Genomic DNA, 26,432 nt, shown 5'->3' on the forward strand with positions numbered 1-26,432 from the left:
GCGTCGACCGCGCCCCGCCGGCCCTCCGCCGCCGCGCCCGCCTACAAGGCCCTGAGGGAGACGGCGGAGGGCGAGTGCCCGGCGGGCTCGGCTGACTGTTGGCCCTGCGGCCGGCGCCCTAGGCGGCCTCCCCGCGCCTCCCCGCCTCCTCGGCTCTGGTTCCAACACCCCAGCGCCAAGCCGGGGAGGCGGGGAGGACTTCCTAAGTGTGCCGCTCGGGAGCCTCCCGCTCGTCCCGCCCCGGAGCCTCCCGCTCGTCCCGCCCCGAGGGGCGTGAGGAGGGGAGGGGCTGCGGACTTCGGACTCGGGCCTGGAGACCGCCTCCTACCCAGAGCCGGAGCCCGCAACCCGCTCAGGCGGCGACGGAGCCATGTCGCCGCTGCTGGGGCTCCTGCCCGAGCTGCAGGACAGCTGCACCTCGCTGGGACTGATGCTGTCGGTGGTGCTGCTCATGGGGCTGGCCCGCGTAGTCGCCCGGCAGCAGCTGCACAGGCCGGTGGCCCACGCCTTCGTCCTGGAGTTTCTAGCCACCTTCCAGCTCTGCTGCTGCACCCACGAGCTGCAACTGCTGAGCGAACAGCACCCCGCGCACCCCACCTGGACGCTGACGCTCGTCTACTTCTTCTCGCTTGTGCATGGCCTGACTCTGGTGGGCACGTCCAGCAACCCGTGCGGCGTGATGATGCAGATGATGCTGGGGGGCATGTCCCCCGAGACGGGTGCGGTGAGGCTATTGGCTCAGCTGGTTAGTGCCCTGTGCAGCAGGTACTGCACAAGCGCCTTGTGGAGCTTGGGTCTGACCCAGTATCACGTCAGCGAGAGGAGCTTCGCTTGCAAGAATCCCATCCAAGTCGACTTGCTCAAAGCGGTCATCACAGAGGCCGTCTGCTCCTTTCTCTTCCACAGCGCTCTGCTGCACTTCCAGGAAGTCCGAACCAAGCTTCGTATCCACCTGCTGGCTGCACTCATCACCTTTTTGGTCTATGCAGGTTTGTCATTCTCACCAAATACTTGGCACTTCCAGAGCCTCTATGACATGAGGCTGTAAGTTCTTTACTAAAATACATTTGAAACCGTCTATCCCGCTATGATGTAAATGCTGGTATCCCCGTTATTCTAACCATTTTGCAGCCCGTTCTTAACCAGTAGGGCCGACATATAGAGCCTTCATGCAGTGCTTCTTTGAACACCCAGAGAAAGGAGCCACCTCTGCTGAAACTGAGATACGGTGAGATATTGCCAAGGGTTCAGATATCCTACAAAGGGATTGTTTTAATGGTAGAAAGGAAAGATAACTTATTAACTGCCTCTTTCTTCATGCCAAGGTGGTATAGATCGTTTCGGATACTCTTACTGAAAAATGATCCTGGCTTTACAAAGTTCCTTTCGATTTAAAGCACAAGGCACATGATTGGTTAGTATAAGAGCGGAGGGTAGAAATTTTGTAGTTCCATTTTAGTCCTATAAATGATTTAAAGTCATTTCTTATTTCCTTAATAATTCATTTTGAGTTATGAAATTTCTTATTTCCTTAATACTTCATTTTGAGTTATACATGAACTTTTAAGTGACCTATTAAGAAAAATGTGTTTAAATAACTTCCTTCAAATTAAAGATGCTTTTTAAAATATTACTCTTGAGAAATCTGTTGATTTCTTTTAAACCATTTGTTTACTTTGACAGATCTCAGATGCAGTGGGCAATCTAGTCCTAAGTGGGAGGAGGAAATCCAAAACACAAGTATTTAATGATGAAATGTGTCATTTTAAATGATTACAACAGAATATCTTTATTGGGACTACATCTAAATTATAAAAGACTGTGGAGGCAGAAATAACAACAAAGGAAATTTGTGGTAATAATCTTCTGCCCATTAAAAGTGAAACCATGACTAGAAGCAAACTTCAAGATAAGGACTCCTAAACATGTACTTGAAATGAAATGAAAGCCTTCAGCCGGGCGCGGTGGCTCACACCTGTAATCCCAGCACTTTGGGAGACCGAGGTGGGTGGATCACCTGAGGTCAGGAGTTTGAGACCAGCCTCGCCAACATGGTGAAACCCCGTCTCTACTAAAAATACAAAAAAAATTTAGCCAGGCATGGTGGTGGGCGCCTGTAATCTCAGCTACTCGGGAATCTGAGGCGGGAGAATTGCTGGAACCCGGGAGGCGGAGGTTGCAGTGAGCTGAGATCGCGCCATTTTACTCCAGCCCAGGCGACAACAGTGAGACTCTGTCTCAAAAAAAGAGAAAGCCTTCCCAATCAATTTCCCCTTCTTTAGGTCTAGTACCACTTTTTAAGTAGACATAAATGGAAATAAGTGGTATAGAAGAGTGAAGGGGGCCGGGCACGGTGGCTCACACCTGTCATCCCAACACTTTGGGAGGCCAAGGCGGGTGGATCGCTTGAGCCCAGGCGTTCGAGACTAGCCTGGGCAACATAGAGAAATACCATCTCTACAAAAAATACAAAAATTAGCCGGGCGTGCTGGTGCGCACTTGTAGTCCCAACTACTTGGGAGGCTAAGGTGGGAGGATCACCCAAGTCCAGGAGGTTGAGGCTGTGGTGAGCTGTGATAGTGCCACTGCACTCCAGCCTGGGTTATAGAGACCCTGTCTGTCTCAAAAGAAAAAAAAAAGAAAAAGAGAAAAAGAGTGACAAGTACAGGCATATTTGAGGGATTGGTGGGTAGTTGCTTATTTATTGAAGTTTTAGATTTTAGCTAAAGCAGAAACATCCCCTGTATATGAACAGAATTGTCACTGCAAAAAGAGTTATGCTATGGTTTAGCTCTTTATTTCTACAATTAAAAGCAGTAAAAACTTTAAAAAGAATTTTTACATCAATAGAACATTAACTACAGTTGGATTTTTCAATACCTATGTTCCTCTTCCCTCTCTTGATTAACCTGAAGTTGATATTCTTTCTGTCTACTTTTAATACATATTTATGATTCCATAGATAATACTGTATATATTAGCCATTCCCTATTTTATCAGTGACAAGAAATTTGAGAGAAGAGACACAGATAATACTTGGAGTTATAGATCCAGTCATAGATATAAGGAAAGTTATTAGAAGTATCTATAAAATATCAACAGATCAAAAACACTGCCCTTTTTTTCTTGAAATGAGGGTACTAATTGATGGGGGAGAGGGAGAGTATAAAGGGAACACTAGAGCAGTGTTTCTCTCTGTATTAAAATCACCTGGGGAGCTCTTTAAATGTCCTTGTTCTGGGCCCACAGATTAAAATCCAATTGCTCTGGCAAGGGGCCTAGGCAGCGGTGTATTGTAAAGCTTCACAGGTGATCCCATTATGAAACCAAGGTAAAGAAGCACTGCTTTAGGAGTCTAGACCTGCACTGTGCAATTCAGTAGCCACTAGCTGCATGTGGCTGTTTACGCTTAAATTAACTGAAATTAGATTCAGAGTAGCCACATTTCAAGTGGTCACTTGTCAAATTGTGCTGTAGCTAGTGGGTACAGGATTGGACAGTGCTAGAGTCTGTTTGCATGGGTAGAACAAAATAGACAATTGTTGATTACTATTAGTTACAGAAATTTATAACGCAGTATGATCTTCCCTTTGTTTGTTTTCTGCCAATATAAGGGAGATAAGAATATTCGATTGTCAGCTGTTATAGGCCAAGCATTTTGCAAGGAAATTTATGAGAGTTATCTTAATTAATTCTTACAACAACCCATCGGCCGGGCGCGGTGGCTCACGCCTGTAATCCCAGCACTTTGGGAGGCCGAGGCGGGCAGATCACGAGGTCAGGTGATCGAGACCATCCTGGCTAACACGGTGAAACCCCATCTCTACTAAAAAATACAAAAAAATTAGCCAGGCATGGTGGCGGGTGCCTGTAGTCCCAGCTACTGGGGAGGCTGAGGCAGGAGAATGGCGTGAACCCAGGAGGCGGAGCTTGCAATGAGCCAAGATCGAGTCATTGCACTCCAGCCTGGGAGACAGAGCGAGAGAGCGGGACTCCGTCTCAAAAAAAAAAAAAAAACAAAAAAAAAAACAAAAAAAAAAACAACCCATTGATGAATACATTCTTCCCATTTTAAGTAAAGTAAGTGAGGCCCAGAAAAGTGAAATGACTTATCTAAGCTTACATAACTAGAATGTGTTAGAACTATGGTTCCAACTGGCACTAAAGCTCATACGGATTCATTATCAGCATTTCCACAGTGTGCTCCTCAAAAGTTAACAAAACTATACACAACTGAATATATTCAGCCATAAAAAGGAATGAAGTTATGATGTATACTACAACATGAATGAACCTCAAAAACAATATGCCAAGCAAAGTAAGCCAGACACAAAAAGACAAATACTGTATGTCTCTGCATATACAAAATATCTAGATTAGGCAACTTCATAGAGACAGAAAGTAGAATAGAGTTACCAGGGACTGTGGGGAGGAGGGAGGAATGGGGACTTATTTTTTAATGGGTACAAAGTTTCTGTTTATGTTATGAAAACCTTTGGAAATGGTGCTGCTGGTGAAACAGCATGGTGAATGTAACACCAATGACTTATACACTTAAAAATGGCTAAAATGGCATACTTTATGGTATATATATATTTCACCATGATTTATACAATTTTTAAGTTACAAAATGATGTTGTTGCCAAATAAATTTGGGAGACACTGGATTAAACAGGTTTTCTAATTTTAAGACTTCATAGAGCCTTTGCTATGCTTCTAAGTATTGTGAAACTCCAAGAGGAGGATTTGGAGCACAGTTTTTCAAACTTACGAGATCCTCTTTTCTAGGAATGTGTAGCAGAAGAGAACATACTTTGGGAAATGCTGCACTAAGTCCCATCTCTCCCTTTTATTTTCTATGGCTATAAGTCATAACTTTGGAACAGAGTTGTTACAAATAGGACTGTCTTGGGACAGTTGGCTAAGTCAGGCATCATTACAAGTTATTATGATATGTCTCTTTTAAGCTTCTAGGATACTACAAGTACAGATTTGACAAAGGTGCACCTTGGGAGATTTCTTTAATCACTTGCATTTTGAGGGCACTGAGAAGTCACCAATACAGGGTACATCAAAATAACTTATGTATTTTAGGATTACAGAACATAAGCGTCCAGCAACATAGCCACAGGCTCCTAGGATAGCCAGTGACCAAGTGTCTGTGTATTTATTGATTTAGCACCCCAAATTTTGATGGCACATGGAGCCCCAGTTATGTCATTACCATTTATCGTGTATTAACTGGCTCCCCTAATCGTGTAAAAAAAAAAAAAAAGCTGTGGGATTTATTAACTTATTAGAGCTATAAACTGTTAATCAGATTTCAAGCAAATCTTCCTTACTTTGGATTCTGGAAGAATTTAGTTCAATGAACAGTTTGAGAGAGAGCTGCATTCATTTTTTATGTATAATTAGATATTGAAAAACACCTGGGCCGGGTGTGGTGGCTCACGCCTGTAATCTCAGCACTTTGGGAGGCCGAAGTGGGTGGATGACCTGAGGTCAGGAGTTTGAGACCAGCCTGACCAACATGGAGAAACCCCACCTCTACTAAAAATACAAAATTAGCTGGGCATGCTTGCGCATGCCTGTAATCCCAGCTACTCAGGAGGCAGAGACAGGAGAATCGCTTGAACCTGGGAGGCAGAGGTTGCAGTGAGCTGAGGTCGTGCCATTGCACTCCAGCCTGGGCAACAAGAGCAAAACTCCATCTCAAAAAAAGAAAAAAAGAAAGAAAAACATCTGTTATTTTACACGTCAGTTGTCTTTATTACCACATACTGCTCATTTCTTTCATAGGATTTTAAATTATATTGTTTTCTGATACAATGCCTGTTTTCCTCTACCAGATGACAAGCTTTGAGTCTGTAGACCACATTTGTTTTATTTGTCATAATATATATCAAGATCTTAGCATAGGACCTGGTACAAAGTAAATGTATTTTTAGAATAAGTGAACGAACTAGCAAATAGTCTGTTTACTCTAAAAATCTGTACAGGAAGAAATAATATGGCCGGGCAGGATGGCTCATGCCTGTAATCCCAGCACTTTGGGAGGCAGAGGCAGGCGGATCACCTGAGGTCGGGAGTTCGAGACCAGCCTGACCAACATGGAGAAACCCTGTCTCTACTAAAAATACAAAATTAGCTGGGTATGGTGGTGGGCACCTGTAATCCCAGCTACTTGGGAGGCTGAGGCAGGAGAATCACTTGAACCCGGGAGGTGGAGGTGGGAGGATCCCCTGAGCCCTGGAGGCGGAGGTTGCTGTGAGCCAAGATCATGCCACTGCACTTCAGCCTGAGCAACAGAGCAAGACTCAGTGTCAAAAAAAAAAAGAGAGAAGGGAACATATATTCTTTTTAAATAGGAGCTATTATCAATTTACAAATGAAAAACACCTTCAAAGGTCCAAAATTTATTTTGTTATGCCAGTATAATATAGTGGTTAAGGCCGGGTGTAGTGGTTCATGCCTATAATCCCAGCACTTTGGGAGACGGAGGCGGGCGGATCACCTGAGTTCAGGAGTCCAAGACCAGCCTGTTGATTCATAATCTGAATCAACATGACCACCCACAGCCTATTCATTATCCTCACTACTCTACTATTCTTTAACCAATTCAACGCCAACATGGTAAAGCCCCATCTCTCCTAAAAATACAAAAATGAGCCTGGCATGGTGGCGGGTGCCTGTAATCCCAGCTGCTTGGGAGGCTGAGGCAGTAGAATTGCTTGAACCTGGGAGGCGGAGGTTGCAGTGAGCTGATATCACACCAGTGCACTCCAGCCTCGGCAACAGAGCGAGACTATGTCTCAATTAAAAAAAAATATATATATATATATGTGTGTGTGTGTGTGTGTGTGTGTGTAATGGTTAAGGCCAGGTATGGTGGCTCATGTCTAATCCCAGGACCGGGACGTCAAGACAGGAGGACTGCATGAGGCCAGCAGTTTGAGACCAGTCTGGGCAACATAGCAAGACCCTGTCTCTACAAAAAAATTTTAAAATTAGCCAGGTATGGTGGTGCATGCCTGTAGTCTTAGCTACTTAAGAGGCTGAGACAGTAAGACTGCTTGAGCCCTGAAGTTTGAGGCTGTATTGAGCCATGATTTCATCACTGCATTCCAGCCTGGGTGAAAGAGTGAGATCTTGTTTCAATTTTTAAAAAAAAAGACTGTGCCCTTAGGCTGAATACTTATTTTGGGCCTCACTTTCCTCATCTCTAAAATGAAGAAATTTCATAAGACTAGTATTAGGAATAATAATTCAAGTTTGTAGCATAGTACCTGCCATACACGAAATACTTGGGAAATAATTATTATTTATTATTATTATTTCCCTCTATATTTCTAACAGGCTTCCAGTATAATTTGATCATTTTTGCATATAATTTGATCAGTTTTATTGCTCACAACTCCTTTTGGGATAAATTCAGGAAAATGTAAGTTGTAACTTTTATAACGAAATTTGTCCATTGCAAATAAGTAAAGATTTTGGTACAAATCCCTAGGTGTTCCCCACAACATCTGAGAACAGTCTAATGTCATTCTTCCAGGTTTGTAAGAATAACCACTAATTTGAAAACAGGCCAGGCGCAGTGGCTCATGTCTGTAATCCCAGCACTTTGGGAGGCCGAGGTGGGCGGATTGCTTGAGGCCAGGAGTTCGAGACCAGCCTGGCCAAAATGGCGAAACCCAGTCTCTACTTAAAATACAAAAATTAGCTGGGCATGGTGGCTCGCGCCTGTAGTCTCAGCTACTCAGGAAGCTGAGGTATGAGAATCACTTGAACCCAGGAGGTGGAGGTTGCAGTGAGCTGAGATTGCACCACTGCACTCCAGCCTGGATGACAGAGTGAGAATCTCTCAAGAAAAGAAAAGAAAACAGCTAGCTAGCTAGCTTAGTAACATTAGCATATCAACAGAATACAAACCAGAAATGAAAAGTGGAGTTTGGAGATGCAAACTTTGAAATTATTTGCCCAGTAATGTCCGGGAGTAGAGATTGAATTTGGGGAAAACAAGCAGGCTTGTCATTAGAGAGGTATTTTCTTTTTTTCTTTTTTCTTTTGAGATGGCGTCTCGCTCTGTCACCCAGGCTGGAGTGCAGTGGCGCGACCTCGGCTCACTGCAACCTCCGACCCCCAGGTTCAAGCGATTCTCCTGCCTCAACCTCCCGAGTAGCTGGGATCATAGGTGCGCTGTAATTTTTGTACTTTTAGTAGAGATGGGGTTTCACCATCTTGGCCAGGCTGGTCTTCAACTCCTGACCTTGTGATCCACCCACCTTGGCCTCCCAAAGTGCTGGGATTACAGGCGTGAGCCACCATGTCCAGCCTAGAGAGGTATTTTCAACTCCTGACAATGATATTTTATCAGAGCTCATCAGGGTATGATAACACTCCTTTTGCTTTGCTTACGTGCTCATTAAAATGGGTTCTCTGGAGAGGGAAGACAAATATTCCAGTTACTAGAAAGCTAGCTTCCATTCTAAATTAATAAATAGACCTTCCAGCTTCTACATGGGTGTTATGTGATATTTAACTAGTATTCTTCTGTCACAGAGAATTTTATTCCCTTTAGGAATATTGAGAAACTTTAGTGCCTAAAATTGCCAGATTTGAGACTTAGCCTCTGGCTGTGGTAATTTAACCAAATCCATGCTGTCCTCTGACTCTTGGCAGTGGACTAGCTGGATCTCCCGGTTATACCTCTTCTTCAACATGCATGATTGTCATCTCCCCTTCAAATGTCAATAAATAGTAATGTGTTTTTTGAAGCCATCTTCTGATAGTTCCATGCCTGATGATTCTTTAAAAAATAATTCATTTTTAATTACACAATACGTGATATGTTCTCTATGTAAAAAATTCAAAGACTAAAGTACCTTTTGACTGCCATCCTCCATGCCTCCATGCCTGTTTCCTTTCCTTCCCTGTCTACTCTTCCTTCCACGGTAATCCTTGTCTCTGATGTTTGTGTTACAACCTTCCAAACTGGTTGTTTTTGTTGTTGTTTTGGGGGTTTTTTTTGAGATGGAGTCTTGCTCTGTCGCCCAGGCTGGAGCACAGTGGTGCAATCTTGGCTCACTGCACCCTCTGTCTCGCAGGTTCAAATGATTATCCTGCCTCATCCTCCTGAGTAGCTGGGATTAAAGGCGTCTGCCACCACACCTGGCTAATTTTTTTGTTTGTTTGTTTGAGATGGAGTTTCACTCTTGTTGCCCAGACTGGAGTGCAATGGCACGATCTAGGCTCACTGCAACCTCTGCCTCCCAGGTTCAAGCGATTCTCCTGCCTCAGCCTCCTGAGTAGCTGGGATTACAGGCATGCAGCACCATGCCTGGTTAATTTTGTATTTTTAGTAGAGACAGGGTTTCTCCATGTTGGTCAGGCTGGTCTTGAACTCCCAGCCTCAGGTGATGTGCCCGCCTCAGCCTCCCAAAGTGCTGGGATTACAGGTGTGAGCCACCATGCCTGGCCACACCTGGCTAATTTTTTTTTTCTTTTACCCCCGGAGTAGCTGGGATTATAGGCACCTGCCACCACAGCTGGCTAATTTTTTTTTATTAATTATTTTTTAAATTATACTTTAAGATCTAGGGTACATGTGCACAACGTGCAGGTTTGTTACATAGGTATACATGTGCCATGTTGGTTTGCTGCACCCATTAACTCATGATTTACATTAGGTATTTCTCCTAATACTATCCCTCTCCCAGCCCCCCACCCCATGACAGGCCCCACACCTGGCTACTTTTTGTATTTTTAGTAGGGGTTTCACCATGTTGCCCAGGCTGGTCTTGAACTCCTGACCTCAAATGATCCACCAGCCTCAGCCTCCCAAAGTGCTGGGATTATAGGCGTGAGGCACCATGCCCAGCCCCAAACTGTGTTTTTATTTTTATTTTTTTGAGACAGGGCTTCACTCTGTCACCCAGGCTGGAGTGCAGTGGTGCAATCAAAACCTCCGCCTCCCCGGCTCACAAGATCCTCCCACCTCAGCCTCCCGAGTAGCTGGGACCACAAGTACATGCCACCATACCCAGGCAATTTTTGTATTTTTTGTAGAGATGGGGGTTTTGCTATGTTGCCCAGGCTAGTCTTGAACTCCTGGACTCAACCAATCCACCCATGTCAGCCTCCCAAAGTGCTGGGATTACAGGCACGAGCCATCAAACCTAGGCCCAAACTCTTTTCATGTGCATTTATTATACATATAGATAAAACCCTACAGGAATAATATATTATTACTGTTATTTACTTATTTATTTTGAGACTGAGACTTGCTCTGTTGCCCAGGCTGGAGTACAGTGGCGTGATCTTGGCTCACTGCAACCTCTGCCTCCTGGGTACAAGCAGTTCTCCTGCCTGAGCCTTCCGAGTAGCTGGGACTACAGGCGCACGCCACCATGCCCAGCTATTTTTTTTTTTTCGTATTTTAGTAGAGGTGGGGTTTTACCGTGTTGCCCAGGCTGGTTGCGAACTCCTGAGCTCAGGCGATACACCCACCTTGCCCTCCTAAAGTGCTGGGATTACAGGTGTGAGCCACTGTGCCCAGCCAGGAATGACATATTATTATATATATTATTGTACATGTGTATACTTGTGTTAACATTAAAAAGTATCATACCTTACTCAGCAGGCTTTATTCCTGATAGCCAAGAGCCGGAAACAACTACCTGGCTGTCCTTCAAGGGGCAAGTAGTTAAACAAATAGTTGGGGTAGTTGTGGAATGCAGAGAAGTGTTTGGAGATATATATTGGAGGAAGAAAGGGCAAGACACAGTCACAGGTCATTTATGACATGGAAGATACAGGATGAGGAAACAATTTGCTTTTTTTGGTGGTAGTTGTTCAACGATACATCTTGTATATCTACCTATGTTAGTAAAGAGATTTCTCTCATTATTTCAAAACACTGCATGATATTCCAAAGTAATAGTAAATTTGTTAGGGCTGTTTTCCTATGAATGGACATTTAGGTTTTTCCTAGTTCTTTGCTACAATAAACAATCTTGTAGGGCCGGGTGCGGTGGCTCACGCCTGTAATCCCAGCACTTTGGGAGGCCGAGGCAGGTGCATCACGAGGCCGGGAGATCGAGACCATCCTGACTAACATGTTGAAACCCTGTCTGTACTAAAAATACAAAAAATTAGCCGGGCGTGGTGGCGGGCACCTGTAGTCCCAGCTACTCGGGAGGCTGAGGCAGGAGAATGGTGTGAACCCAGGAGGTGGAGCTTGCAGTGAGCCGAGATCGTGCCACTGCACTCCAGCCTGGGCGACAGAGCGAGACTCCATCTCAAAAAAAAAAAAAAATCTTGTATATGTCTTCTCATACACAAATACCAGTGTTTCTCTAGGACAGTAATTCTGAACTTAGGGACAGTTTTCCCCCCAGGGGACATTTTTGGTTGTTACAATGTGGGGAGAGGGAATAAGCCACTGCCATCTGAGTAGAGGCCAGGGATGCTGCTAAACATACTACGGTGCACAGGACAGCTCACAACAAAGAATTATCCAGTAAGACATTAAAGCCAATGCCATGTTTTTAGCTTTTGTGAACACAGAACCCACACCCGACATGGATTTCTGTATCAGTTAACTATTGCTGTGTAACACACCATTCAAAACTTTTTTTTTTTTTTTTTTTTTTTTTGAGACAGGATCTCACTCTGTCACCCAGGCTGGAGAGCGGTGGCACAATCTCGACTCACTGCAGCCTCAACCTCTGCAGGCTCAGTTTATTCTCCTGCCTTAGCCTCCCAAGTAGCTGGGACCACAGGCATGTGGCACCACAACCAGCTAATTTTTGTATTTCTTACAGAAACGGGGTTTTGCTATGTTGCCTGAGCTCATTACAAACTCCTGGGCTCAACTGATCCACCCGCTTCAGCCTTCCAAGGTGTTAGGATTACAGGCATGAGCCACCATGCCTGGCCCCAAAACTGAGAATAACTTATTTTTCATGATTCTGTGGGTTATAGATGGGCAGTTCCTCTGAGATCTCTCATATAGCTGCATTCAACTGACCAGTGGTGAGGCTGGAAAGCCCAAGGTAGCCTCACTTATATGTCTGGCAGTTGTCAGCTGTCATCTAAGATGCCTCAGTTCTCTTCCGTGTGGCCTTTCATCCTCCAGCAGCCTAGACCAGCAAACTTACATGGTCAGGGCATTCTTCCAAGAGAGCAAAAAGTGGAAGCTGATGGGTTTATTGAGATGTGAACCTAGAATTCACACAGCATCACTCCTATTACATTCAGAATTCCCATAGCCCTACTCTGCTGCATTCTATCTATCAACACAAGTTGCAAAGCCAGCTCATTTTTAAGAGAGGGAAAGTAGACAATGTCTTGCTGGGAGAAGCAGCTACCACTAAGTCACACTGATCAGAACTGCTGTGTGAGGATGAGAAGATTAGGAAGTGAAGTCGTTTGAGTTTTAGGATGGTATAAGACTGATCAGTGGTGTTCATCTTAGATCTAGTGGAAAATCTTCAGTATACCATGGCCTTGAATACTGAAGTAAACTAAGTGAGGGTAATGATTCAGTCCATTTTTATCAATACATGCCTAAAAGTCACAGGTCATTTATATCATCATAGGTCATATTACATTATATTGTAAATGTCTGTGTGAGTCTTTATCTTTCTGCCCATGGTATCTAGTACACAGGAACTCAATACGTTTTTGTGTAATCAAACTGAAATGACTAGCTGCCAACCAGACAATTCTGTTCACCCTTAGCAGTGGCAGGTTTAACATTCCAGGATTTGACTGTTCAAGAATGATTCCGAAGGTCTATGATATCATTTATAATTGCTGAGTCATGAATATGAATCATGCTGTGAGGCTGGTACACTAGAAAAAACTCTTAGCTATTGAGTGAGCTTAGTTCATTGCTAAATATCTTCATCTCAACACAGCTTCATTGTTCTCGGCCTATTCAAGTGTGAAATCTCAGTAGTGAAATCTTATGAAAGGGCCACTTAATTTCCATGAAAACAGGCTACAATGGTGCATGTCAATAATAAAACTTCTGAAGATCTCAGGATCTATCTCTGTGGCTAAGTAAAAGAGGCAGAGTTGTGTGCCTAAGCTTCCACTTGGAAAAACTGCTGAAAATGTCACTGTCTGAGGGATGCTCTTAGGCTGGACTTTGAAAAGCGAAGACACAGCTCTGTGGAGTACTGCTGGACAGGCATCCAGCCTCCTCTTCCATTCCGTACTTGTGTGGCCAGACTATAGACTCCTAGCCCCATGTCAGAGAAATACCCTGGGTGCAGAGCTGGAACACAAATCCTAAAAAGTAGCCAACAGTTATAATTTGTGCTTATCTCTCATGACTACTCACAGTCCCTTCTTAAGGGCTCTGTTGACAAGTAAAAATAGAACCAATGATAAAGCTTTGGTCTATTGGTCCATTTTACCTTTTCAATACAAAGTTATGCTTGTACTCAAGAGGATCTTGGGTCATTGTATCTATTTAACTGTATTTTCATTTTACTTTTATTATTATTCATTCATTTAAATTGACAAATGTTCAGGGCAGCCAAATCTATTTTATAAAACGGTAGGAATAATAATAGAGCACATTAACTTTCAGTGTCCATTTTATAGTCTATAGGAAAAGCACTGGGTTCAAACTTTAATGTCCTCTGTCTTTTTTTTAATAGTAAGTGGCATATTATGATTTATGATTATAGTCTAAAATATGCCAGGTGATTCTGCAAAGGAAGATCACAGACTAAGAATACCTAAAATAAAAGTCACATTTAGTAACCATTTATTTCCAGTTAGAAGGAAATGGAAGATAAATCATTTGAAATCACTCTGCTTAAAATCTGTTACAGGAGGAAGTCTAACAGGAGCTGTATTTAATCCAGCTTTGGCACTTTCGCTACATTTCATGTGTTTTGATGAAGCATTCCCTCAGTTTTTTATAGTATACTGGCTGGCTCCTTCTTTAGGTAAGCATATTTTTATTTAATATGTCTGAAATATTAGGGTATTTTAAAATATGATATGTGTATATCATTGTAACATGTCAATTTCCAAAGCCACAGCAGGCACAAAACAGAAAATGAAAAAGGTAGCTAACATGCCTGAAATAATACTTTGTGTAGTATCCTTTAAAACTGTTAAAGGTAGTCAGTTTCAGATATGCTATCACTTTAAGAAACCTTAGATCTGAGCACCAAAAAAGCAAAGAGTGCTTACTTCCCTTCAAAAATAATCTTTTTTTTTTTTTGCTAAAGAAATTTGTTTTTTCACATTTGTGAGCTCCAGATAAAGTATCATTTAGTTCATTTGACTCATTTTGCAGAACAGCATCTCATGAAACAATGAATACCTGTATTAAGTATAGTTTAAAAATTATCCACATTACATTCCTGTTATTTTTATTGTTTTTGTTTTGTTTTTTTTCGAGACAGGGTCTCTCTTTGTCACCCAGGCTTGAGGGCAGTGGCATGATCATAGCCATAGCTCACTGTGCTTGAACTCCTGGGCACAAGCAATCCTCCTGCCTTAGCCTCCTGAGTAGCTGGGATGACAGGCATGTGCCACCACACCCGGCTAATTTTTGTATATTTTGTAGAGATGAGGTCTCGCTATGTTGCTCGGCTACATTCCAGTTACTTCTATTTAGATCAGATATATAAACTCTTTATAAAGATGGGTCAAATAACACACAAAATTATACAATATACAAAAAATTATTATGCATTTCTTTTGCATTACGTATATAAAGTTATCAGCATTTATTGATTTTGTTTAGTCATCTGTTTTAAGCCTGATTATAACTCATAACTGTAAGTGAATATGAAGATGCTTGGCCCTCCATTAATTCACTCTTCTTTTTATCCAGTTAGCATATTGTTTCTTGTTAGTCATTTTCTTTAAAACACACACACACATACACAGAAGGTAACACAGAAGGGAAGTGCCATAACAGGTTTGAATAGTCAATCACACTTTACTCTTCCTGTTTACCTTCCATTCCTCTATCTCACATTAATGTTATTGTTATGCTCAATATCATATTGTTATGCTCAATATTGTTATGCTCAATAATATCTATAGGCCTAAACATGAAGAATATCAGAGAAAAACTGGTTTTAAATGCTAGTAATATAACTTTTGGTCAGTTCTACAGAGTGCTAGTATTTTCCGATAACTTCTTTAAAGAAAAATTTTCTCTGTTTTTAGGCCGGGCACAGTGGCTCACGCCTGTAATCCCAGCACTTTGGGAGGCCGAGGCGGGCAGATCATGAGGTCAGGGGATTGAGACCATCCTGGCTAACATGGTGAAACCCCGTCTCTACTAAAAATACAAAAAATTAGCTGGTCGTGGTGGCGGGCACCTGTAGTCCCAGCTACTTGGGAGGCTGAGGCAAGAGAATGGTGGGAACCCAGGAGGCGGAGCTTGCAGTGAGCTGAGATCGCACCACTGCATTCCAGCTTGGGCGACAGAGCGAGACTCCATCTCAAAAAATCCGTTTTTAAATTTTAAAGTTAAAAAGGTCACTAATGTAAAGAAGTTAAGAAGTTAACAAACAAGGTCACTAATTGGGCAGGCCTACAGGTAGTTTTTATATGAAAAAATTCCCCCAGTATGTCTGGAGACTAACATATATTAACATGATTTATTTGTTAGCGTGCTCCAACTACTATTGTAACAGTAGGCTAAGGCAAAGGTCCCCAAACCCCAGGCTGCAGACCAGTACAGTCCGTGGCCTGTTAGTAACCAGGCCGCACAGCAGGAGGTGAGTGGCAATCAAGCTTACAAAGCTCCGTCTCCTGTCAGATCAGCGGTGGCATTAGATTCTCATAGGAACGTGAACCTTACTGTGAACTCAGCATGTGAGCAATCTAGGTTACACACTCCTTATGAGAATCTAACTAACGCCTGATGATCCAAGGTGGAACAGTTCCATCCCAAAACCATGCCCCCAGTCCATGGAAAAACTGTCTTCCAGGAAACCAGTCCCTGGTGCTAAAAAGGTTGAGGATCTCTGTGTTAAGGAATTATTTCATCCATTACTTGAAAGAACATTAAAAAGTAGCCAGGTAGGCTGGGTGCGGTGGCTCATGCCTGTAATCCCAGCACTTTGGGAGGCCGAGGTGCGTGGATCACCTCAAGTCAGGAGTTTGAGACCAGCCTGGCCAACTCTACTAAAAATACAAAAATTAGCTGGGTGTGATGATGGGTGCCTGTAATCCCAGCTACTCGGGAGGCTGAGGCAGGAGATTCACCTGAACTCAGGAGGTGGAGGTTGCAGTGAGCCGAGATCGCACTACTGCACTCTAGCCTGGGCGACAGAGCGAGTCTCAAAAAAAAAAAAAAAGAAAGAAAAAAAAAAGCACAGTGGCACATGCCTATAGTCCCAGCTACTTGGGAGGCTGAGATAGAACTGCTTGAGGCCAGGAGTTCAAGGCCACCTTGGGCAACATAGCAAAACCACATCTAAAAAATAAATTTTTTAAAAAGGGTCTTTATGGAAGAATTTTAAAAAGGAATCTGAAGTAATGACAATCTCTGTAAAAGGACCTTGATTTTTTCTTAGAACACATTTTCCAGCCAAAGCAGCACTTAATGACTTCCTGGAAGAACATACTAGAAGAAAAGCCTCACGATAGATAAAAAAGGAATGCTAAATCTTCTCCCTTTACAGAGCAGAAAGTGTGATAGGTTGGGGAAAGTGACTATATTCTCTTCATGTTAGTGTGGTACAAACAGGAAGATAACACATTATATGTAGCCAAAACATTTTAAAGAACCACTTACCCCCTAATAATCCGAACATCCCCCCTAACCCCGCCAAAAAAAAGCCGAAATCTCTTACAAATAGAAGTGGAATCAAACTTTTTTTGGTCTGGCTGTGTCACCCAGGCTGGAGTGCAGTGGTGCAATCTTGGCTGCAACCTCTGCCTCGCAGGCGCAAGCGATCCTCCTGTCCCAGCCTCCCAGGTAGCTGGGACTACTGGCGTATGCCCCCACACCCAGCTAAGTTTTGTATTTTTTATAGAAATGGGGTTTCCATAAAACCACACCCAGCTAAGTTTTGTATTTTTTATAGAAACGGGGTTTCTATGTTGCTCAGGCTGGTCTCGAACTCCTGGGCTCAGGTGATCCGCCTGCCTTGGCCTGACAAAGTGCTGAGATTATAGGTGTGAGCCACCATGCTTGGCTGAGATCAAACATTTTCGAATTCATATGATACTTTTTATATTTAGCTTGTTGAAAATATGTATTCCAAGATTCTCAGTTGGTCTAAGGACCCCTACCTTTTAAAATAGACCCAACGTAAAATATTTACTGTATTTTTGGTTTGAAGAGGCATGTTTCTATATTTCTTTCTGAGGTTTATGAATGAGAATAAAGGCATCCTTCAATATATGTAGATAAAAGACATGTATGTGAATAAATGATGATTTTTAGAATACTGCATTCCAGCCTGCCATTGAATTTTGTCATATATTGAAGTTACCTTCCCACTGGAAAAAAAATTGGCTCCAAATGAAATAAAGAAATAAAGCGACACATTATATAACTCTGAAAAGAATGGGAAAAAATAAATTATAAATTAAAAGAATCATTCAAAGAGTTAAGAGATGAGGAGTCCAAAATAAAAATAAAAACAAAAACCCCAAAACAAACACCACTCAACTACCAAAGCTACATTAATTAGGCAGTGCCAGGGTGCCAGGGGAGTGAGACAGAGGAAAGAGTAATCCCAAGGTATCCACCTTCTTTCCTTCTTGACCAAGCAGGAAGCAAACTATTCTTTGGAGTCATAGTCCATATTCTTTCTTGTTTCTCATCACAGCAGAGATAATTATAATTCCTCTAATGGCCCCTGCCATCTTACCAAATTAAAAATTTAGAAATGTGACTATAAGGATGTATATGTGGCCTGGTGTAGTAGTACATGCATGTAGTCTCAGCTACTCGGCAGGATGAGGTAGGAGAATCACTTGAGCCCAGGAAGTCGAGGCTGCAGTGAGCTGAGATCGTACCACTGCACTCCAGCTTGAGTGATGGGAGTGTGACCCTGTCTCAAAAAAAAAAAAAAAGTATATAGAATTCTCTAGTTTATACATTTCATACAGTGAAAAGTAGAAAATTCTATTTGCTTCTATGAAACTGCAATTCTATTTTTGGAAAAAGTTTTAAATGTCTTATTTTCTAGTTCTGACTTTATAAAAAATGACAAAAAAATTTGTGGGTCAGTTAACATAGAGGTTGTTTCTGATTTTTTTTTTTTTCATTTAAAGCCTTCGGTTGCAAACAGACTAATCTCTCACAAATATGTTAAGGTATCTAAGTGGTTGCCAAACCTTAAGGTTTTTTGTTGTTGCAAACAAGAGAACATAATTTCAAATGTGCATGTAACAAAACTTGTTTTCAATCTGAATTTAAACTGATCTAGGGCTTTAAGCCTGAATACATTCAGTTTAAGATGAAAAATTAACCACTGCAGATTTACTTTTCAGGATAGTGACTTGAGCCCTTGGCTCACTCTCCTTAGTCCCTATTTCACATTGAAAAATTAACCAAAAGCTACATGCCAGATTTCTCTGTTGTAATTCTCAGAAATGAAGATTACCAATATGTGAATTTTCAAAACATTTTGGGCCGGGTGCAGCAACTTACGCCTGTAATCCTAGCACTTTGGGAGGCCAAGGGGGGTGGATCATGAGTTCGAGACCAGACTGGCCAACATGGTGAAACCCCATCTCTACTAAAAATAAAAAAATTAGCCGAGCATGGTGGCGGGTGCCTGTAATCCCATCTACTCAGGAGGCTGAGGCAGGAGAATCGCTTGAACCTGGCAGGCAGAGGTTGCAGTGAGCCAAGATCACACCACTTCACTCCAGCCTGGGCGAAAGAGCAAAACTCTGTCTCAAAAACAAACAAATAAACAACAATTTTGTATTATATTTCAGATTTAAACTTCCACCATCGACTGAAATTTTGTTTAGATATTTTATTTGCTTGACACATCTCTAAAACCAGTTAATGGTCAGTTAAATAAGGTTGAGATAAAAATGAAAAAACTGTTAATAGTTGAGATTAATGAAAAAAGAGAGACTGGAGAAAGTAACCTAACATTGTTTTTATTTGAACATTCTAAGTGAAAACTCCAAGTGCTTTCAGTTGCTTTATTCTCTAGGTATGTCCCTGGGGCACGGAGGAAAAGGAGAGTGTTACCATTTTAAAGAGGAGAAAATGAAGACCCAAGTCTAGAACTAAAGAGCCAGAACTAAAACTACATCTTTGGATTTAGTTTATCCTTTGAATTCATTGTTTAGATCCTATTGGTTTTACCAAATGCATACTGTGTTTAAGGATTCACAGTTGAAGAAAAAATAATCTGAGAATAATAGATTTAAATCTGATATTAGATTTAAATCTGAGAATATTAGATTTAAATATCTAACATGTTTCACGTAGAATTGATGTAGCCAATTCTTTAAGCATGGCTTTCCAAACATCTAGGTATATAATTGTAATTTTAAAATATACCCACCTAGTGATTATGAACCTCCTTAAAGATTGTCTTTTTATTTTACTGTATTTTGTCTTTCAGGTATATTGTTGATGATTTTGATGTTCAGCTTTTTCCTTCCATGGCTGCATAACAACCATACAATTAATAAAAAGGAATAACTGTTCCAAAGACTCAGACTAACATACAGGACAGTCCAGCTGGATGTGATAAAGATTTTATCACCTCATATGGAAAACACCGGCTGCACTGGATTCATCAGTGTTAACTTCCTTTGAGGAAGCTGCCTTATAGTTTTCATCACTGGGACTTAAAAAAAAATTACTGTGAAAATGAGGTATTCTGTACTTCTCAGTTAAGACTTGTTCTTTGAGTGATGTATTAAATGCTGCTAGAAAAGCCTCATTACATTAAACATAAATCAATCTTAAATGATAATTGTTAACTTTGATGAAAAACGAGTACAGGATGAGAAGGGAAGTAAAGGTGATAGTAAGACCAACGAATTTGTGTATCAAGTGTCACCCAAATGAACAGAATTTTTAACTATAAGTACAACGCGTCAACTTACAGAACTGGGGAGAGGATACTTTCAGCCACCACCTCACAAAATGATACCATCAAGCAGTGTCATCTTTCAACAGGAAAGTTGCTTTTAGAAGTAGAATATATATTCACTCACATGCAAGCGATTTCCTACATTTTAAGTACATTAAAATCTAATACCTAAAATATTTTCTCTAAATAGACAATCTCACTAGCTCCAGCCAAGTGGTTATTCTTTAATAGAATATAATAAAACAAAACACCCATACAAAGTCAGGATTTAAGCTTTTCACATTCTCCTTTGAACCAACAGCTAGCTACCTTATGAAGTAGGGAGGGCATGTATTTTTAATCTCCATTTTACAGATAAGGAAACTAAGCCTAGATGGGTTTGCTGCCCTGGCTTAGATCACATAGAGCCAAATACCATCTCTAGTCTTCAACTTCAATCCAAAAATTCTTCTCGGTCACGATTATGACTAAAGGGAAATCAAGGGTTCATAGAAACATTAAATACTTTATAATAACGTTAAAACTTGTTTAGAAATTAACTAGTATTTTTTGAGGTTTAAAGAACCTTCCAGTTTTACTATATTAGAAGGCTTCTTTTATTGTATGCGGTCTAATTTTTATTAAAAGTTCAGGCCATGAAAGGTTAAGTATGTATCCCTTCAAAGGAAATTCCATTATCAGAGTTAGAATTGAAAGTAAAGGCTGGGCACGGTAGCTCACGCCTGTAATCCCAACACTTTGAGAGGCCGAGACAGGCGGATCACGAGGTCAAGAGATTGAGACCATCCTGGCCAAGATGGTGAAACCTCATCTCTACTAAAAATATAAAAATTAGCCAGGCATGGTGGCGTGCACCTGTAGTCGCAGTTGCCAGGTAATTTAAGTGCTGCTTGGTGACCAGCTTGTAGACAGTCACTCTATTTATACCTGCAGACTGAACAGGTGCAGCCTTTTGCCAAGTCTACCCAACAAGGCAGCCAGCTTTGTATTTTAAAAAGCAGAGTTCGGCCGGGCACAGTGGCTCACGCCTGTAATCCCAGCACTGGGAGGCTGAGGTGGGTGGATCACAAGGTCAGCGATTCGAGACTAGCCTGGCCAAGATGGTGAAACCCTGTCTCCACTAAAGGTAGAAAAATTAGTCAGGCATGTTGGTGGGCGCCTGTAGTCCCAGCTACTCAGGAGGCTGAGGCAGGAGAATCGCTTGAACCTGGGAGGCGGAGGTTGCAGTGAGCCGAGATCGTGCCACTGCACTCCAGCCTGGGCAACAAGAGTGAAACTCCATCTTAAAAAAAAAAAAAAAGAGTTCACAAATGTGACTAAATGGCCAAATGCAGTCTCTGACTTATTTTATTTGGCCTCACAGTAGTTTTTTTTAAAAAGTCGAAATTAAGTAAAATCCATAGTTCTAGCTGCTCTTAGAAAAACTCCAAAGACCTTGCAATACTAGGCCTGAATTCTGCCATACAACACAAAATAATGGTTGTTCCCTTTAAAATGGTCCCGTCTTGCAAACATGAAGCTAAGTTTCACTTACTGTTTCATGGCTGTTTTTCTTATAGGAATATGCCTTTTTACATCTCTAGCATGAGGACTTCTGTGGGTTAAGAAAAATGAGTATTAATTTGTGAAAATGCCTAGCCCTCTGAACTTCCACTGTCAGACTTTGGAGTTTGTGACTTCTGATGACACTGCTACCTCTATAGCCCTCTCAAGTAGTGGCTCTTTTCTCTCCCACACCTAGTATACCACTGTGCCTGGAGGCAGAGTAGATTTCCTTGTCCTCAATGTCCTCATTGGATGCTTGTCCTCATTGGATGCTGCTCATCCATTCTCCTCTGCTTCTTCCATTAAAAACATGTCATCAGTTACCTGGGTACTTGTTGCAGTCTTCTAGTATACAGTCCCCTCAATTTCCCTTTGTTCCTTTCAGATCTTAGTTCCTGTCTCACTCTCTACCACCACCACAGTTATACTTCTTGGTGACAGATACAAAGATGATCCTTCCAGCTGCACGGCCTTGGAGTTCACTGGATCTCTCCTTTGAAAATTTTGTCTTCTACTTTGCCTCAGCTGCAATTTTGGTGGTAACCTTGAACTTACTACCAATAACTGAAATCTTCTATGAACTCAGACACCCTACTCTCTAACCACTGACCCCTTTTCAGCTCAGTCTCTCTAGGACCCCATCTCCAGTGATCCTTTGACCCCCATGTGGAACTTCTGTCCACTGATAACACCACTTTTTCATATCTCTCACCCCTCTCAAGTACCCTCTTCTCCTTAAGCAGCTTACTTGGCCAGTCATCATCACATGCATACACCCTTAACTCCCTTGCTCCTCTATCTCATACTCACAGAGGTTAGCCTCAAGTTGATTAAATCCAACTGTTTGCTTATTCCATGCCTGCACTTGTGCAATAGAATAGCAGCTTTTTAAAAAAAAAAAAAAGATGTGGGGTTGTAGTAGACAGCTGTACATTTCTTGCAATCCAACATCTAAGCATCCTTCTTACCTGGGGTAATCCACTCCTGTGAGCATCTGCACAGCGGCAGCGTCCTTCCACTGTAGAAGCTGAAAGGCCCAGATACTCCTTCTGCCCTTGGCAATGAAGACACACAGTGCCAACCAGAAGTTTGCATCTTAAGTGTGGTGACTCACAGACACAGGGACAATCAAGAAATCAGTCTAACAGCAGCGGAGGAATCATAACATCTTATGTAGATTTCATCTTTTTATGAGCCTGGCTTATTTCAACTTTCCTGTCCATTTAGTGAGCTACCAGATAGCTTTCTAATAAAAATTTTCTGCTTAGGCCAGGCACGGTGCCTCACGCCTGTAATCCCAACACTTTGAGAGGCCAAGGCGGGTGGATCACCTGAGGTCAGGAGTTCGAGACCAGTCTGACCAACATGGAGAAACCCTGTCTCTACTAAAAATACAAAATTAGCAGGGTGTGGTGGTGCATGCCTGTAATCCCAGCTGCTCAGGAGGCTGACGCAGGAGAATTGCTTGAACCCGGGAGGCGGAGGTTGTGGTGAGCCAAGATAACGCCACTGCACTCCAGCCTGGGCAACAAGAGGAAAATTCCGTCTCAAAAAAAAAAAAAAAAAAAACTGCTTAGTCAGACTTGGATTTACAATCATAATTTGGGCTGATGCAGGGTCATAATTTTATGAACATAAATTGCTACACTGTCCTCATTTGTACTGTTTAGAGGCTTAGACTACTATATTTTGTGGGAATATATGTTTACCTTTTTTCATAATTCTGTCAGCTATTTACTGCTGCTACTGATAGAACTACCTTTTTCTCCTTGTCAAACCCATTGTGTGCCGAGAAACTAGATATTCAAGTACATCAGACCTGTTTGTAGAGCAAGAGTAGAGATTTGCAGTGAAAGCCTGAGGTCCTGAGAAATAAGTATAGATTTCATGATGTCTAATTGCTCAGTGGATTTTTAAACTTCAAGCTAATCAGATGTATTCTAAATAGTGAGTTGATAAATTTGTAGCTGCTGCTTTCTGTTATGAAAAGGATTACTACTATTAGTAACAACTACCATCTATTGAGCTATATTCTAGGCACTGTTGTTCTAAGTGCTTTACATGTACTAGTGATTCATGTAATCTCCAAAATAATCCATTTTTTTCATTTGAAATTATGAAGTTCCCCTAGATACTGATTTTACTTATGTAAACATGAGCAGAGTGAGATGTTAGTGAAAATATGTTCCAGCTCCTTCATAAAGGGATGGCAACAATTCTGTGAGGATCCCCATGAGAGATAATGCTTAGAATTCAGTTATTGGTCACAAAAGATGAGTCCCAGATATGGATTCATCCATTCTATACTTTTAAAACAGGATTTGCATGATAATCAGGTATGTAATAGTGAACCCATCTGAAATCCTGCAGATAAATTCTAAGTATCTATTATCTCTGAGCAGTAAGTAATCATACCTGTCTTCTTCTAAAAGTAAAGGACTATACAGATTGAATATCCCTTAAGCAAAATTATTGGGATCAAATGTATTTCAGATTTTGGAATGTTTTTAAAATTTTGGAATAATTCGCATTATACTGGTTAAGCATCCCTAATCCAAAAATCTGAAATCCAAAATGCCCCAATGAGCAGTTCCTTTGAGCATCATGTTAGCACTCAAAAAAGTTTCAGATTTTGGGGAATTTCAGATTTCAGATTAGGAATACTCAACCTGTATATTATGATCATCTGCACATAATCTCTCACCTTTACCAATATTGAGGAAGCTCCTAACAGAACCTCAAAAATACATAACCACATAACCTTTTTTGATTTTTGAGATGGAGTTTTGCTCTTGTTGCCCAGGCTGGAATGCAACAGTGTGACCTCAGCTCACTGCAACATCCGCCTCCTGGGTTCAAGGGAGTCTCCTGCCTCAGCCTCCCAAGTAGCTGGGATTAGAGGTGCCCCACCACCACGCCCAGCTAATTTTTTGTATTTTTGTAGAGACAGGGTTTGACCATGTTGGCCAGGCTAGTCTGGAACTCCTGACCTCAGGTGATCGACCCACCTGAGCCTCCCAAAGTGCTGAGATTATAGGCATGAGCCACCGTGCCCAGCCCCTATAAAGATTTAAACAAGCTTATGGCCTCAGCTCACTGCAACCTCTGCCTCCTGGGTTCAAGTGATTCTTGTGCCTCAGCCTCCTGAGTAGCTGGGATTACAGGTGCCCACCACCATGCCTGGCTAATTTTTGTATTTTCAGTAGAGACGGGATTTCACCGTATTGGCCAGGCTGGTCTCAAACTCCTGACCTCAAGTGATCTGCCCACCTGAGCCTCCCAAAGTGCTGGGATTACAGGTGTGAGCCACCACGTCCGGCTGGGACCATATCTTAATGAATACATTTTTTAAATGAAGAACCTAGAACAGAGAACCATTAACCCTAGCTTTTAGGAACATTTAGATGACTTACATTTTGGAGGGGAAATGTCTATGTACCTTTAAAGTGTCTCTACATCAGGAACACACAAAGAAAACAATTCCAGCAACCCTAAAATTAGGCTCAAATGAAATCAATAAATATTGTCTGGCTGATCATTATAAATTTTATCTTTTAAAAGCCTGACCTGCTCTTTTTTCTCAGCTTCTATTTTCTCAATGCTACGGTTCTAACTATCTAGTGAATGTTACAGCTCAATCTTTGAAAGTCACTTAGTCTAATGAGGAAATAAGCCCAGAGAGGTGCCCACATGCTTTGGTCTCCTGCCTTTTTGCATATTGCATTGACCACAGCAACACCAACAAGAAACCAAGTACACTCTGAATCTTCTCGACATTTTGCTATCAGAGCAATTTATGTTCATGGAAAGTCACAATTATAAATTTGTTCCTTTTAAAAGGAACTCAAATGGAATTTCTAATATTAGCCTGTGAGAATGTCCTGATTACTGAAGAATGGACAAACTTCTAGGATAGAATTATGGGTGTTGCTCAGATGGGTAGCAGAGAAACTTGGGAAGCTCTTGTACTGGCCATTGAAATGTTAACACTGAAACCCTGCAGCAGTGGGGAGAGTGTGCATGCTTTCTGCTGCTGGTAGGTGGTAAGGCTGTATGATGTTTTAAAGCACAGGCTCAAAAATCACAATTCACTATCTACATGACCTTAAGCAAGTTATTTTACCTCTCTCTATAACTCAGTTTCCTCAACTATAAAGTGGGATAAAAGCGTATCTCATAAGATAATTAAGAATATTATAATACATAATAAAGAACTCAGGACAGTGGCTAGTACAGAGGTCTCAGTAAATTTTAGTTTCCATTTCAAGTGGCTGTTTTACTTGCCTATTGTTAACAGACTCAGAAATTCTGAGAGTCTGGTTAGAAAAAGGAAAATTCGTTTTTTTTCAGTCTACCTTGCAAGATAAGGGAAACCAAGTGACAGTGCTGAAATGAACACTGGGCTGAGTGGTACCAAACATCAATTTAGTCACTAATTAGCCATGTGATCCTGGTAAGAAGGTTAGCTTGTATAACCTCATTTTTAAGGACACATAATATCAAAAGTCCAAGTATAAATCAGTAATTATAAATCAGCCTTATAATACCCAGGTATCTATGAAAACTAAAAATTTAGAGTTGATAAATATAAGAAATTACTGCTGATCTAAAAGGAAGTGGCAGAAATCCCCTGAAATGTGTTAAATCTTTGCCTTACTAAATACTTGCCAGAAGCTATAACTATATTTTATTATTAATTTCATGTTCATCTTCTCAACAAGTAAACAAAAATAAAGCCAACAAAATTCTCATATTTGCCAGCATTATTTTTTAAAAAACATTTCTCATTAATGGTTTTAGTCAAGAATGAGAGCAAAG

At 41.5% G+C, this 26,432-nt stretch overlaps 1 protein-coding gene and 1 long non-coding RNA gene across 5 annotated transcripts; one reads left to right on the forward strand and one right to left on the reverse strand.

Moving 5' to 3' along the window:
• AQP11 (aquaporin 11) lies at nucleotides 1–25,177 on the forward strand. 4 transcript variants are annotated; one of them, XR_004665177.2, is made up of 4 exons: nucleotides 21–989; nucleotides 1,150–1,228; nucleotides 13,851–13,967; nucleotides 19,593–19,624. XR_004665177.2 is itself a non-coding variant. In XM_055094713.2 (4 exons), the coding sequence occupies exons 1-3, from the start codon at nucleotides 371–373 to the stop codon at nucleotides 1,393–1,395; spliced, it is 768 nt and encodes a 255-aa protein (XP_054950688.1). In that variant the 5' UTR covers nucleotides 21–370; the 3' UTR covers nucleotides 1,396–1,414; nucleotides 1,684–4,044. The 4 variants fall into 4 exon arrangements, 3 of the variants coding, with proteins under 3 accessions (XP_003808187.1, XP_054950688.1, XP_034789322.1); XM_055094713.2 differs by lacking the exons at nucleotides 13,851–13,967; nucleotides 19,593–19,624 and adding exons at nucleotides 1,326–1,414; nucleotides 1,684–4,044; XM_003808139.6 differs by lacking the exon at nucleotides 1,150–1,228 and having other exon boundaries at nucleotides 1–989; nucleotides 19,593–25,177.
• Nucleotides 13,505–19,599, reverse strand: LOC134731253 (uncharacterized). Its single transcript, XR_010113475.1, has 2 exons — nucleotides 18,656–19,599; nucleotides 13,505–18,053 (listed from the first exon to the last, which is right to left on the reverse strand). It is a non-coding gene; the product is annotated as an uncharacterized LOC134731253 (long non-coding RNA).
• Nucleotides 25,178–26,432: the final 1,255 nt, after the last annotated feature.

Source organism: Pan paniscus, chromosome 9 (genome assembly GCF_029289425.2).
Source record: "Pan paniscus chromosome 9, NHGRI_mPanPan1-v2.0_pri, whole genome shotgun sequence".
NCBI classification, from domain to species: domain Eukaryota; kingdom Metazoa; phylum Chordata; class Mammalia; order Primates; family Hominidae; genus Pan; species Pan paniscus.

Coding starts and splice junctions, on each gene's coding strand:
- AQP11 (XM_003808139.6), top strand. CDS start 371: ATGTCGCCGCTGCTGGGGCTCCTGCCCGAGCTGCAGGACAGCTGCACC. Junction 990..13,850: donor CACCTTTTTGGTCTATGCAG/GTTTGTCATTCT, acceptor AATCTGTTACAG/GAGGAAGTCTAACAGGAGCT. Junction 13,968..19,592: donor CTGGCTGGCTCCTTCTTTAG/GTAAGCATATTT, acceptor TTTGTCTTTCAG/GTATATTGTTGATGATTTTG.